This window comes from Lathamus discolor, chromosome 2 (assembly GCF_037157495.1).
Source record: "Lathamus discolor isolate bLatDis1 chromosome 2, bLatDis1.hap1, whole genome shotgun sequence".
Classification (NCBI taxonomy): Eukaryota; Metazoa; Chordata; class Aves; order Psittaciformes; family Psittacidae; genus Lathamus; species Lathamus discolor.
Window position 1 is genome coordinate 39,889,449 of NC_088885.1, and position 14,857 is coordinate 39,904,305.

The 14,857-nt window shown below is 36.3% G+C and overlaps 1 protein-coding gene across 2 annotated transcripts in view; it reads left to right on the forward strand.

The window, feature by feature from the left end:
• The window catches only part of PLXDC2 (plexin domain containing 2), a 266,023-nt gene that overhangs the window by 132,650 nt on the left and 118,516 nt on the right, over positions 1-14,857 (forward strand). For both annotated transcript variants that reach the window (XM_065666537.1, XM_065666536.1), the window contains exons 3-4: positions 6,730-6,876; positions 11,688-11,757. In XM_065666537.1, coding sequence (XP_065522609.1) covers positions 6,730-6,876; positions 11,688-11,757 — 217 coding nt within the window. The remainder of the gene's footprint in view (positions 1-6,729; positions 6,877-11,687; positions 11,758-14,857) is intronic.

Genomic DNA, 14,857 nt, shown 5'->3' on the forward strand with positions numbered 1-14,857 from the left:
GCTGACAGTTTTATAGCAGTCCCCAGGAGGGAAGCTTTCTTTCAAAAGCAGCTGAATATCATGAAAAAGACAGGGGCTTCACATTGACTTTTCACAAAGCTGGAAAGGCTAAACGGCTTTTTGAATTAATAACGGGTTTAAGGCATCCTTCTCTGCCAGACTGTTGTCTTATCAGTGTATGACTCTCCATTATAGGTACTGTCAGGCATTCAGAAAAGTGTGGTTTAAAAACTTGGGAGCTGTTGCTGTAGAGCTGTGTAAAGCTTTGTGTGTACATAGGGGCAAGAGCTGTGAGCTAAATGCTTTTGTTTCACTGCAGTTGATGACATCATTTAGTGATTACAACAATCTCCAGATGTAAATCGGAGATTCTGGGCAAAGTTATTTCCATACTGGCCCTAGTGAAAACCTGAATTTGAGGACTCGCACACACCACAGGCTTTCAAAACTCTGAGGAGTGCTCATAGCCTCTTCTTAGAGAATACAGTGAGAGATTAAGTTCTTAGTTCTAGCACATGCAGACAAAGGATTTAATCTCTTGTTAGATTGGGTTCCTCTCATTCATTAGACATATTAGCAGTTCAGAATTATTTTGCTAAGTCTTGTGTAATCAACAGTAATGTTTGCAGGCTGTCCATAAGGTTCTGCTGTCTGTTAATATGCAATATTTATGCTATATGCATATATATTTTTTGCCAAGCTCTTACTTTATCAGATATTAAGAAAAAAAAGAGATTAAAAAAATAGATAAAGATACAGATTGTAGCTTTGTCACTGTAAAAGCACTAAAGGCAGTTTTATAAATTGTGTATTTCCTCAGTAGAGATTCATACAGAACAAGTATTTTTGTTAAGAAATTGAACAGCAGAGAGTTTATCCTTGACACAAAGTGCTCATGAAATGAAATCATACTTCTGAGTATCAGTAAACCACTCATAACAATCAGGCTTCCTAAGAAGCAGCCACTGTTTATATCCTCTGCAAGACTTTCATTTGGTAGTTCATGTGTCGTTTACCTGCTGAAATTAGAGCTTACACATTTTGAGAGGCCAGCTCAAATTAAGCATTCCTCAGGGTTGTTTGGTTATCAATTCCTATAAAACTGTAAAACTGCATCATAACATTGCTATGATTATAATTACAGTACTCTGTTAAAATGCACTTCTATGGCAGCAGCATGCAAAATGTCTCTTTCCCCATTTTGTCTGACCTTAATCTTCCCATTAGGACCTCATCTGAGGAGAGATGATCTTTTGTTATACTGTTTCATCTCCTTTGCTAATGGCTGTTAGACTGGTGATACTGCCCATGTATTGCCACTCCTGTCTCAGTCAGTGTCTGCCTAAAGAAAAGGTAAATTCAATTGCAACACCATACATGCATGTTTTCTCTGCCCTGGTAACAGAGTGACTGTGCATCTCTTTTGCCCCCTCTCGTGTGGGGCAACATGTGATTTAGTTGGAAGAGGCTTTCCATCAGCTGCAATGCAGAGCTAGCTCAAGTCGTACATGAGTTGCCACTTTTGTTCTGCCCCTTGTACTGTTTTTAGCTGGCGGGTACTCCTAATGTTCAGAAACCTAAGAGCAAGTTTCTCATAAAAATATGAAAAAATTCAGAAGTCAATTTTGACTGTATTTTACCTACAGGATAGGCAGGGGTACCATAAAAGAGTAACAAGCATTCCGCGAGATTGGGTAAGAGTGAAAATGGTTTTGAAAAGCTGGTTGCAGGGCAATCTTGTTGCTGCCTTATTTTAATAGAAAAGGTGTTTTCTTTTTCTTCTGCAAAATTAATTGCCAGAACTGCTCTTCTTCATTAGGGAAACACTTTAAATTGCTAACTCATTTCCTTCTATATTTCCCAAGAAATATTTCATTATTATCTTTGCTTTCTCCCTGAAAAGTAGCCTATTTTTAAATATATATAACTGCCTGATTTCTCCTTCCAGTGTTTCCATTTTATTCTACAAATGCAGCTTTTAGAAGCACAGTTGTTTGCTTAATTTCATAGGCTATTTATCCATAAATACTCATATTCAGAATTAAAGATAACTTTCTGAACTTAGTATCTGGTGGTGAATTTCCTCAGTACTAATTTTTGGGTCAAATACCTGCAGCACTTTCCATTAATTTAAAAATAGGCCTAGTCTGTGATTTTTAGCAATATTTAGGCAGTTTTTTAATGCATTTTGTTAAAGATCAGATCCTAGACTTCCATTGAAAGTGATACAATTGGGCATCTATAAAGTCCCATTCCATATCCTTGATGGCTTCAGAGTTTTAGTTGTGTTACCTCAGTGGAAGTCTGAAAATGTTTGTTTGATAAGTAGACTATTGAAAGGGACAACAGTTATCAAATTAAGTGCTATCTAATTGCCAGCTGCAATAGAAGACAATAACTCATGACAAATATTTGGACATAAGGAGCCTTGGATGATTGATTATTTTTTTGTTTGTTTGTTTGGAGTTGTTTGTTGTTTTTTTGTTGTTTTTTTTTTTTTTTTCCATTGAGCGTGTTGTCTCTCTGGACTGTAAGGCAACCAAAACTACGAAAATATAACTGCTTTCTGTCTTGCCAGTCTGTGACTGGCTTTCTGAATGTCTTTCTCTATTCTTTCAACTACAGAGAAACTAAGATGTTTTTATTGTGCAACTGCAGAGCTGCTGGTTGCTAGCTGCTTTTAACTAGGGTTTTTTTACTAGGGTTTTTTTTTTGGGGGGGGTGGTTTTTTTTTTTGTTACAGCCTTACAGATTGTATACACACACACACATACACACGCATACGCATATATACGGCAAAAAATTTTGTTTGGTAATGTCTGTAGTTTGGATCAAATTGGATCCAATATTTAAAAGCAAAATATTGATGGAGTCAACAGAGGCTCTTAACCTAAATTTTGTTTGATAATTTCCTCAGTCTCCTAGATATTTACCGTACCTTTCCATATCTGTTAGAGAAAAAATGTGACAGAAAGAGATTGAACCTGAGAAGTCCCATGCTCACATATGTGATTGCATCATTGTTGAATTGTGATGTGTTATTTCATTACGAGGGAACTTTATTGTTTCATGGCTGGTTTGTCACTATTTTCAGGTACATCTTTGGCTAGAATCCCAGTTAGTGATTTGAAAGCATTTCAGAGGCATAACGTAGTTGTTACTGTTAAATATCACACACAGTTAATTTATACTCTCTCAACTGCAGCAGCTCATCTCACACATTTGAAGCCTTAATCTGTTAAGGGACAGCAGTTATTTGGGAAATGGGTATGTTGTGTTTGGGAATATCTGTATATGTAATGTACAGAAGGGATGTTCAGTCATTGAATTTGACAAATACTCAACACCAAGAATTTAAAGAAGGCTTAATCTTCAGTTGTGCAGGGCTTTGATGAATAGTGAATGCATTCACCTTTCCTGAGAAAATACAGTTATAGTTGGAGAAGCATGGGAATGTATTCAAGATGTCATCAGACAATGTCCCTCATGAAAACTGTAAGAAATTAATTTTCTTTATAACATACAATAAGATGGGAACTCAGCACTGAGGATTGCCTCAGGTTAAAAATAACTTATTTCCCCAAAAGGCAAGAGTTATGAGAGAAGTTCTAATAACTATTCACTTTATACTCACAAAGGTTGCCAACAGTAATCCTCATAGCTAGTGCAAAATAACCCTGGAAAAAACCCTTTACAGTTGTACTTGCCAATAGAAGAGAGGTGCTTCCTACTTTGTATATAAGCAGGTTTTGGGTCATTCAGTAGTTTACATGCAAATGCAGCATAGTTTCTGGAGCATTTTTCCATCTTCTAGTGCATATATAACCTGTAGAGGATGGAATGTATTACAAAGAAGGTGCAATCGACCAAAGCCCATAAACAGGTCTGTCAGAATGAAAACTTGTAGGGATCTGTTGATACCATTAAATGGTATCATTAAGAATATGAGGTATAATAAGCTAGGAAACTTATGGGAGACTCCAACAATTTCATTTCCATGGTAATGCATGTTAAAACTATGAAGGCAGTGACTTGAAATACAAGCATGGATCCGAACCTTACTAAGAGCTTCTAAGGTTCTCAAGCCAAATATAGTGGTTAGCTGTGTTCCTCTTTATAGTCATATCGTAAATTTACAGACAGGATTAAAAAAAAAAAACCAGCAAGGATGTGAGAGAGAACTATTTAATGGTTCATTCATAAAATACATCTGTATGGAGGTTATGAAACTGCCAAAGAGCAAGAAGAGCTCTTCCAGTAGCATCTACGGTTGTTTAACTTGAATCTAAAGAGTAAATGAGACTGTTCTTACACAGAATTTGGTAGTTGCTTATACATGAGTAATTCTCACACTGACAAAAATGTTGCTCTGAAGGCTGTATCTATATATTTACTATATTTAAATATTTGATTTACAAGATGTATGATGATTTTGCTTTAAGCACGGATCAAGATACCATTTAAAGCATTCTTAAAAAGCAACCAACTCAGTGTTAGACCCGTTTGGTTGTAGAAGCAGGGGTTTAGCTGCTAGTAATTAATTGGAGTATCTTTATTAGTTATGAAAAGGTGGAAATGCAAAAACTATGCACAGTTGTAGCTATACCTTAAATATTGCATGCTTACCTGAAACAAAATGCTTTTTCAAATACTTTTTTGTCTGTTGGAGCTCTTTCCTCGAGACTTTGTGATGCCTTAAATGTAACTGCTAATTTCTATGGAAATTCTAACAGAATGATTAATTAGACTGGGAAAATCTATCTTTCTTGTCAAAACCTCTTAATGTACTGTGCCTCCTTTGTTTACATGGCAATAATAACTATTTCTGTTAATCATTAAAGAAGAAAATAATTTGGTAAGGTGGTTGGCTTTTGTCATCTTTCTGACAATATAGTTTTCATTATGTTTACTTATTTGACTAACCTGGAGCTGCTGAAGTTGTTAGAAGTTGCTTCAAAAGTGTAAAGTGTCAATGAGATTTATTTGGCAACTATATCCTGCCATATAAAATATAACAGAAAAATATAGAAAATGTCAAGGAGAAAGTAACCTGACTATATCTGCAAAAGCTTAAGTAAAATGCATCAGTAAAGGTGTTCATCTGAGATGAAATCCAGCTGAAACAGGATTTATGGTCAATATATTTAGCCTAGAACATAAACAGTTTAATATAAAATATAAGCCCTTGCCAAGTATATCTTCAGCTCAGAGACCATGTAGGTGGGAATGGGCTGTGTGTGTACTGGGGACTGCGTCATAACGACAGGGTGTCAGATCTGCATGGGAGCACAGTGTCATGTGAGAGTAGTCCCATGCGGCTTCCTGGGTGGAGGTGCTGCATGAGAGGAACTTTCCATCACCAGGCGTAATCCTAAATCCACCTCTTCCATTTCTTACACCACTGTTTATTTTCTAAATTTATTCTAATTTGAAACTGTCATTGGGGCTTTATTTTGCTTTGGCGCAAGGAGAGAGAAGGGAGGAAAGAACTGAGAAATACTATCGTGCTTTTTACATTATCACTCATAACTATTTAGCAGAAAGCTGGCAATTCTGTTGTTTTAAATATTTCATTGTTACAGCCACTTGGGATGAGTTGAGGAAGACGGGCAGTCTGTGATGTGTTTCACTTCCCTCCTCTGACCATGCACTTTTTTCCCCTTTCACTGGCTTGAATATCTTTTGTCAAGGCGTATAACATTATAGCTACTGACATTGACAGAAATTTTGGAATTTTGTATACTTAGTTTTTTAAATGCTTACGAAGTTTTGCCTAACAAGATTTCAAAATTCTACTTTTTTGACTGTGCTAAATATATATGATTTCAGGTGTGAATTGATTGCACTGAGGTTGAGTGGCGTGCAGACTATTTTGAGTGTTGGAGGGAGTCTCGGCTTTGTCATTGAAATAAGCAGACATTGCAAAGACTTTGACTATCTTCTGAACCATGCACTTAATTGTGGAACTGGCTGTCTACAAGCTGCAGAATTTGATGGGCTACTAACACAATCTCCCATGGCACACATAGGCTTCATGTGTTTTACCTCTGAATTTGCTGTAATGTAAGCATGGCAGCAACTACCACCATTTTAAAGACTGAGAACAAGGAAGCTTTCTTCCATAAATATATATGTTTTTGTCTCTGTCTGAGTGTAATGTACAGTGAATGTACAGTAAAAACTGTACAGCAGAACAATCTTTTCGAGATTTAAAATGAAATAGCATTGTAAGCCTATAGCTATTAGGATTTTTATTGATGTTCTTATCAATGGCATTCTAGTAAGTTATATTTAGAAATGTTAAAAAACGCGACATCTTGTTCAGGTGTTAGCTTTGAGTACTGCTCATCACTTTGTTAGAACATGGGTGTTATTACAGGAATTTGCTGGCCATCTTGCCTTGAAAGCCATCAAACGTTTTGCCATAGATTTCACTGATGTGGTTACAGGAACTGTATACTTGGGATTTGAGGATAGTAAACATTATAATCATAATATAAGATGATTGCATGAGGTAACTGCCTTGCCAGCTGCTTGTGGTTAGGAGCAGAGCTGTCCTCTGCAACACATTCACAATTTGTACTTTCTTCATTGTTGACCTGCAGTGTACTCTTTACAGCTGCTCCCAGGAGCAACAGGACTCAGTATTTAAAGGGTGAGTTTTGTATAAAACTGAGGTTCATCTTCTGTTCTAATCTATATTTCCTGTGGTTTTGTTCCCTCTTTCAGGAGGATACAGATCATAATTATTATACTTCAAGGACTTACGGCCCATATGATTCTACCAGCCGGGATTTGTGGGTCAATATAGACCAAATGGAAAAAGACAAAGTAAAGATTCATGGAATCCTTTCCAATACCCATCGGCAAGCAGCAGTAAGTTTTTATACCTTTTCCTTCTTTGACTGGCAGGTATTTTTCACCAGTGACCAACAGTAGTATTATTACGTATTGTGACAGCTGTTCACACAGCTTTATCTTTGAATTTTAGTCAAGCTGTGGAAGTCTGCACAGCGTTGCAGTGATTCCAAATTGCCTTTTTGCACCTACTGTGACAGTCCTTCAGAGATGCCTTTACAGTTATATTTAAAATTCACCTCTGTTCTTAAGGACCACGAACTATGAAATAATAAACTAGTTGTATTGTTGATGTCAGAGGAAATGCCACTGACTTCAATAGCAACAGAACTGGGTCCAGGATTAGGTTGCTCAAGTTTGTCTCCCATGGGGTGCACGTGTTTGCACTCCATTTTGTAGGAGTTGTTGCACTTTTTTTTCTTTTGGGAGAACTGAGGAAATTCATCCGAATGTCAGATAGTAACAGAAGTGATAGATGTGATTGCAATTTCAGAGCAATAACAAAGAAATATCACGGAATGCAAATAATGATCTTTTTTAACCTATTGTAATCATGCTGCCTGGTAAAATGGGTATGAAAATAATGGGCTTACATGCTTAGAAGTTAAATGGAATGCTGTATGATTTACAGAATGTGTTCTCAGTTCTCACCTGTGGCTGGAAACTGTATACATAAAGAGCCAATATTAGCACAAATCAAATACAGAAAATTACAACTTGGAATTGTGGTTCAGGAGGTTCTTTTTTCATCCATTCACCAACTTAGCTACAACAAAAAGTCCTTGGGTTTTGCCAGTTTAAAAGCAAAATCTAGTTAATGCCTTATTTAAAAGCTTTTAATGAGGCAGGTGTGGTTAACAGTTTTAAAGCTAAGAGAAAACCCAAGTTTAATTCATCTTTTCTCTCAGTTTATCTGTTGTCTCCCTGGCACCAGCTAGGTGGCTGGCTCAGAGGAATGTGAAAGGCAGAAAGAAGGAATACTGTGGTATTTAGCTTCGAATACAAAAACCAGAGTAGTGATAAATCCACTCCAACAGAGTCCAATATATCAAACATATTCCTCATAGCCAAAAAGACTAAGGATAATGCATATACAGAGGGTTAGGCAGTTATATATCTTTGAAGAAGATTTAATAAAACACTGTATCAACTATTTTCTCAAGACAGGTTGTTTCTAATGAGAAAAAAACCTCAAGGGTACCTAAAAGAGAACCTGTATTCTCTGCCTTGCCTTCTTCATCTGGAATCAAGGGAAGAGAATGGAAACATGTAAAAAAAATGTAACATATTAAAATTATCTATATAAGATAAAACACCTTTTGCTAATAAAAGTAATTTATGAGAATAGGAACCTAAACATTAGTGAAATTCCTTTGAGAAATTTTAACCTACTGTTTAATGATTAGTGAAGATGACATCCGTCTACACTTTTGTTTTAAGCACTTTTGTTTCCAGTTGCATCCCTGAGATTATACACTTCAAAATGTCAGTTCCAAGTGGGACGCTTTAAGTTATTGAACCAGAGGTTTAAAATGAAACAATGCTTTCGATCTGGGGATGTTATCAGTGTGTATATGTTATTCAGCAAGGCAGAGGGAAGCTTGGCAGCATGCGGACTTCAGCTGTTTCTCCCCAAAACAAGTGGTTTAAGACTTCTACTGAATGTCTCCTTTCTGACACCTTTCTGACAGCTGTAGCAGAGAAGGCTGTGGTCCTAGTTTAACACACTGATATCCATCTCTTTTCATCCATACCCAAGTGTCCTGGACGGTGAAATCAAGTGTCTGCAGACATGTCTATCTACTGGTTTAAATACCTCTTTTCCAGAAATTAGTTTTATGTTCCTTCAGACACACTTTTACAGTGTGTCATCCTGTAAAACTTTGTATTTTATTTATGTGTTTGGAATTGGGTTGGTGGGTTTTTTTTGTATGTGTCTGAGCAGTCAACACCCATGTCTATTACACAACAAACTTATTTATGTAAGACCTGTGTTCTGTATAACTGCATAACAAATATAGAATCATATATTCTGAGCAGATCATCCATGACTAAGCATAAATTTCTTCCCTTCTCTTCCATAAACTTTGCTATTACTCTTTTTAAAAGGCCATTTTGTACAACTTCCTGTGACTTGGTGATTTACATACTGATGATTTTCAAAGATTTTTTTCCAATTTGACAGTAGAACAAGGAGTTAAGTATATGCTAAGTATTAATGATTTTTTTCTAATAATGTCAGGGATTCTTTGAATCCTAAATAATTCACACTAAATTTGTATGTTTTCTTTCATTTAGAAGTATGTAATCCTAAGAGTTCCCAGCAGCTGCCAGTTGGCTTTGCTTCTACAGGAAAAGTAATAAAAGAGGATCCATGAGATGGTTTGGCTCTAAAAACAGCATAGTCATTGTTTGGGGAAAGTAACACACAAATATTAATGGAACAATTAAAATGTCTAGCACTACAGGATTTATGTCACTAAAAGTGGGGGGTTTTGTTGTTGTTTTCAATATGTTGCCACCATCTTCTTAACTGTAAAATAAAATGTTAGGCCTGGCTTGCACTCTCATTGTGTTTAGATTAGATACCTAATAGTTGATTACTCAGTCACTGAACTAGATACAGGAAATAAAATATACTAGATACTTGAAAGTCAATTCTCGATCAGTCTATTCCATCATTTACGCATGGAGAAAAACCTTTTTATTCCAGTAGGTTGAAAATTCTGATATTCTTTCTGAAAAATTATGTATGCTTTCTAGCAGCAAAAGGAAAAACACATTTATTTCTAGTGGCTGTTAACACTCATTAAATATTGTCAGTTCTTTATTCTAAACAATTGTCTGTATTAAACATTTTTACATTATCAGAATTTGAGGCATTGCTTTTTGAGAGAAATCAATGGGACATCTCTACCTGGCTTGAGTGGGCAAAGGATCAAGTCTTTGTGACAAACATCTTTATACTAATGTTTGTATTATAGCAATTTAGGAGACTGTTAAGAGTCACAGCTTTCTTTTGAAGCAATTTAATCATTATCGTGTTATTCAGAAAGCTGATGCTGATAGGTAGAATGGACAATAGTGTATAAAGGAAAGATGCAATATTTGGTCAGAATATTAACTTTCAAGAACCCTGTTAAATACGTCATGTTTGGTAGAGCAAGAACATAATGTAAATGGAGCACCTACATAATAAATACAGCATACATCTCAGCAATGAAAACTTTTTAGAACATGGTAAAAAAAAAATTAAGTTCATTCATGAACTGTCTTTTGCATATGCCATTTTGATTAGAAATATTCGGTTGTATATCCATGTTTATGTATATATAGAAAAGGTCATTATAAACTACCCAGTCCAATTAACACAATGCAAATGGATTTTGTATTCTAATTAAAAACAAAAAAAGTGCTAATAAATCCTGTCAAAATTCTGTCTTCCACTTACGTAGAAAGCAAATCTAATTTAAAGTTACTGTTAATCTTCAGCTGTTAATTTCATGCTAAATAATTCTTTAAACGTTTCTAGTGGATGTAAATACAATTCTTCCTGAGCAAAGAAATACTCATATATAATCTGAAAATGTTGAACCCAGGATAGAAATAATGGTAAGGAAAATAAAAGGAAAAAGGAGTGGGGGAAGCATTTTGCCTTTACTGAATGTACAGACTATTACTTTTTCTTAAATGGAGACATGAAAGGTTAGGGTTGTGGGACAATTGCCAACAACCCATCTTCACACCAATTTTTAATGTAGTAACTCCTCCTAAATAATAAATAATAATGGGCTGCATACCCTCTTCCTATTTGGGTTTCAGACCATTATGGAAATTATTTGGGTTTTATGGGATATAACATTTAAACAGTGAAAAGGCCTTACAGTGATTTCAGAACTCCTTTCTGTCATAACTACCGATTTCTTCAGAGCTTTGCCAAGTAGTACACCAGGTGATAGTTACTGGTGGCCACAGTAACCAGCAAGCTTTGGAAAAGGAGTGGAATAGGTGGGAGAGAGCCACAGATGGAGAGGGAAAATTAGTTTGAATTTGAATGGTGCTTTATCATAAGTTTAGGTGAGCAGAAGAGTCTGTTCTCCAAATTACAATTCTCTGCTGTGAGTTCAGCTAATAGAGGATAGTCACCTGTAGGCTGACTGGGGAGAAAAAAGAAAAAAAAAATTAAATTCTTTTTTTATTTTTCAGTAAGCACCGTAAGTAAAGTTTGTTAATTTTCCATTGAATATTTCTTTATAAATAATTTCAGCTCCTAATAAGCAGTATAGAGAGGTTTAGGAGCTGGTGTCATGTGGATTTGATGGAGGGATTGGTCTCCAGTAACCAGCCTTTATCAGATAAGCAGCTAGGTAGCAGCAGGATGTCAGGGAGAACACTTGAATCTGAAAGAGCACGTGGCAAAGGAGCAAACAATCCACAGCAAAGGGAATGGGCATCTTGTAAAACTTAGGTATTGGTAAGGCTGAAATATTGATGTTTCCTCATAAAAGGTCAAAGCAACACTTTTTTAAGGAAAAACTCTACAAATCTGTGTTAGTTTTATTCTTATGAAAGTGTTATAATGCCTGCTGATGTATTTTATCTTCTGAAGTCTTCAGTTACGAAGAGCCACTGCTTTCAGGTGTTTAAGTGCTGCACAGAATTGTTTCCAGTTAGCTATTGGCAATTCAAAATTAAGATTAGCAAGGCTCCAGTGAAAATAAAGAGCAATGAAACAGATGTTTGAAGTGGAGAATTCTTTTTGTTTTGTTTTGTTTTCTCTTGCCTGTCTGCACAATATCGATATTATTTTCTGGTGCTGTTCCTTTCAGAGAGTGAATCTGTCCTTCGATTTTCCATTTTATGGCCATTTTCTCCGTGAAATTACTGTGGCAACTGGGGGTGAGTAGCTTTCTAACCTTTTACTTTGAGTAATACGAGAAGAGTTTCTTACAGCTATTTAAAATAATTTTTTTTTTTAATCACCTGTATATGTCAAGAGACAAACTGTAGCATTTGTTTAGGAAATTTTGCTTTCCACAAAAGGAAACTTACAACATATCAATATGATGAAAAACCTTCAGCTGCTGAAGTTGGACTGTTCTAAAACTCTCTCATCATAAGACTTTATCACATATAAACATTTTGTGTTTAGATATTTCACCCCAGAAATCTTTTGTGCTTGTCTAGAGAAGTTGCATTTTCAGAGGTAGTGCTGGTGCTAAAACAAGAGGGAAACTTAGTTTTTGCCTGCATGAGGGCAGGGCATTTATTATCCAAACATAAGAAGTGCTGCTAGAAGTACATAACTTGTCACCTGGTAAGCAAACCCATTTTAGTGTATTGCCTTGGTGTGGTACAGTGTCTGCAACAGTACTATGGCATTCTTCTCCCCCTTCTGCGAGATAAGATGGGAGGTATGGTACAGCTTGAACTCTTAGTCCTATAGTTCTGGGAATCACTGATGGCTCGTGGTTAGGTTTTTCCTCCCACTCCTGCTCACATTGATCTCCTGTGCTAGGAACAGCTTACCTCCCACTCCACCTCCTTGAAAGACGAAGAGGAGACCAGAGAAAAATTAAATATATGGAAGACAACAGATCTGGCCAGAAGTAGGGGATGCCTATGTCCCACTGGAGTTCTGAATGGGGATGGTGTCACTTAAAGACTAGGGAAGAATTGCAGCCACTGACTCACCAAGAGTAGGAGCTGGAACAAAGATTTCTCTGTGTTTGAATCTTCATTTTACTATAAAAGCTGAAGAGTACAAGAGATGGGCACAGCTGAATATAGGGTGTTATTGAATGGTTGATTTGCAGTCAGAATGATAAAAAAGAATATGCAGAATTATGGGTGACTTCAGTACCAGGGTTTTCTCTTCTTGATCAGCAGTGACATTTTGATGCTGATTTGGATCAGATGAGCCACGAACTACTGATTGAGACTTGTCTGATTTCCATTCTGCTTTGGTTTTAGTTTCATTTTGGTGCTTGATCATCAATGTCTAGTTCTGTATTTTCCTAGTAGAGGAGTTGCATTTGTTCCAGTGCCAAAATCAAGTACATGATCTGTGTAGCATGAAGAAAATGGGTTGGGATGCATCCTGCACTGCTAAAATAGCAGTAGTGGAGACAGTGATCATTCCATAAATGTGCCCTTATTCTCATGGGTGAACTTGGTTCCTTAAAAATTTATGAGGTTCACTCTTTCTCCAATAAATTTTTCATGTGTGGTCACTCAGCTGGGCCTTCCCTTTTAATGGATTTTTACCATTGCTGTCACTAGTATGCTGCAGTCATTGGTCTCCCCATCTGCCCCCAAAGTCTTGGGAGTAAAGTTAAGCTCCCAAGGAGAACTTTGTAGTAATACATTGTGAGGGAAACTTTTTTCTTTTCCTCTTGCTGTAGAGCATTTGGGAAATTTGGGTGGTTTGGGGTTTGGGTTTTTGCTTTTTTATTTATTTATGTATTTATTTTTTACTTTTTAAAACATGCAAGCATACAAGAATAGATGCAGCTCTACAGCACTCTTGCTGTTAAAGGAACACAATGATGATTCTGCTTTTCTTTTTGCTCCATTTCTACTAAATAAAATAATCATGCTGTGAATAATCTATGAATTGTTGTTGAGCTAAATAGGACTTTAATATCAGTCCTTTTACTCTAGGCCACTGACATTAACGCAGGGATACTTCTGTCTTTTATATGACGCTTCCATGATTTTCAGCCTCAAAATTAAGTATGAAAAAGTAAGATCTGGTCAGTAATAGCTTTAAAAAAAATTATCTTGATAAAGCCCAGTAACTGTAAGTTACCCTGTTGATAAGGATAAAACCTTTTCTACAATTTTGATTCCTAAACCCATTTAGAGGGAAAAGATTGATCTGTTTCTGTCCTAGCTCTCTGACAAATGTTTTGCTCTGGCTATATTTGAAAATTTTATCACAAGTCATTGGTTGTACAGCGACCTTGGCTGGATATCAGGTGCCCACCAAGCTGCTTTATCACTCTCCTCCTCAGCTGGACAGTGGTAGAGAAAATAAGATGGAAAACAAAACCCTCATAGATCAAGATAAAGACACTTTAACAAAGCAAAAGTAAAGGTCATGCATAGAAGCAAAGGAAAAGATTTTATTCTCTATTTCCCATCAGCAGTCAAAGTCCGAGGAAGCAGGGCTACAGTTACCTGTAGCAGTTGCTCCTCAAGCCAAACATTGTAAATAATGATTCCCCTTTGCTACCAAAACCTTGCTACACAAACCCAATATATACAGTGTGGCTTATAGCCTGGCAACAAAGGGTAAAAAGTGGTTCCATGTGCCCTTTATACTGTACGCTCTATTATTCCTTAGTAATCAAGATTTTGCAATGGTATTACTATTATGATAGATCTGGACTACCAGAGGTTATTCTGAGATCTAAAGAATGAGAGAGTTAATGTGTACAGGAGTCCCACATGACAGATGTCTACTTCCTGGAGAGCAGTATATGAGTAATTTTGCTAATGACAACACTACAAACTGTTTTTACTTCTGAATCATAAATCAAATAACCTTGTTGAAAGGAAAGTTGAGGACAATGGCACATTAAATCCCTGCCACAATAAAAGTGTCTACCAAAATGGTTTCTGCCATTCTCCATGGAGGGTGCATTATGGCACAGCAGGGTTTCCAAGTTAGTTAAGATGACTTTGAAGTTGCTGTGATATAAAACTCATCTTTTTTTTTTTTTTTCTTTTCCTCTCTTTGGCTAATATTTGTTTTCTTTTCCAAATGGTTTTGATGATCTGATTGTGGATTATGAAAGGAAATACAAGGAGTTAAAACAGCTGGTTCAAGGTCTTCATTCACTGTTGTCCTTAGCTTGCATTTGACAAGGCTATTGAATTCTTAATTAGTATGTAAGAGATCTTATAGTAGGATTAACATAGAAATTTTTTAATTTATGATTCTTTGTAGTATGGACATCCATCTCCCCACATTCCTATAGGGAGCATTTTTTTT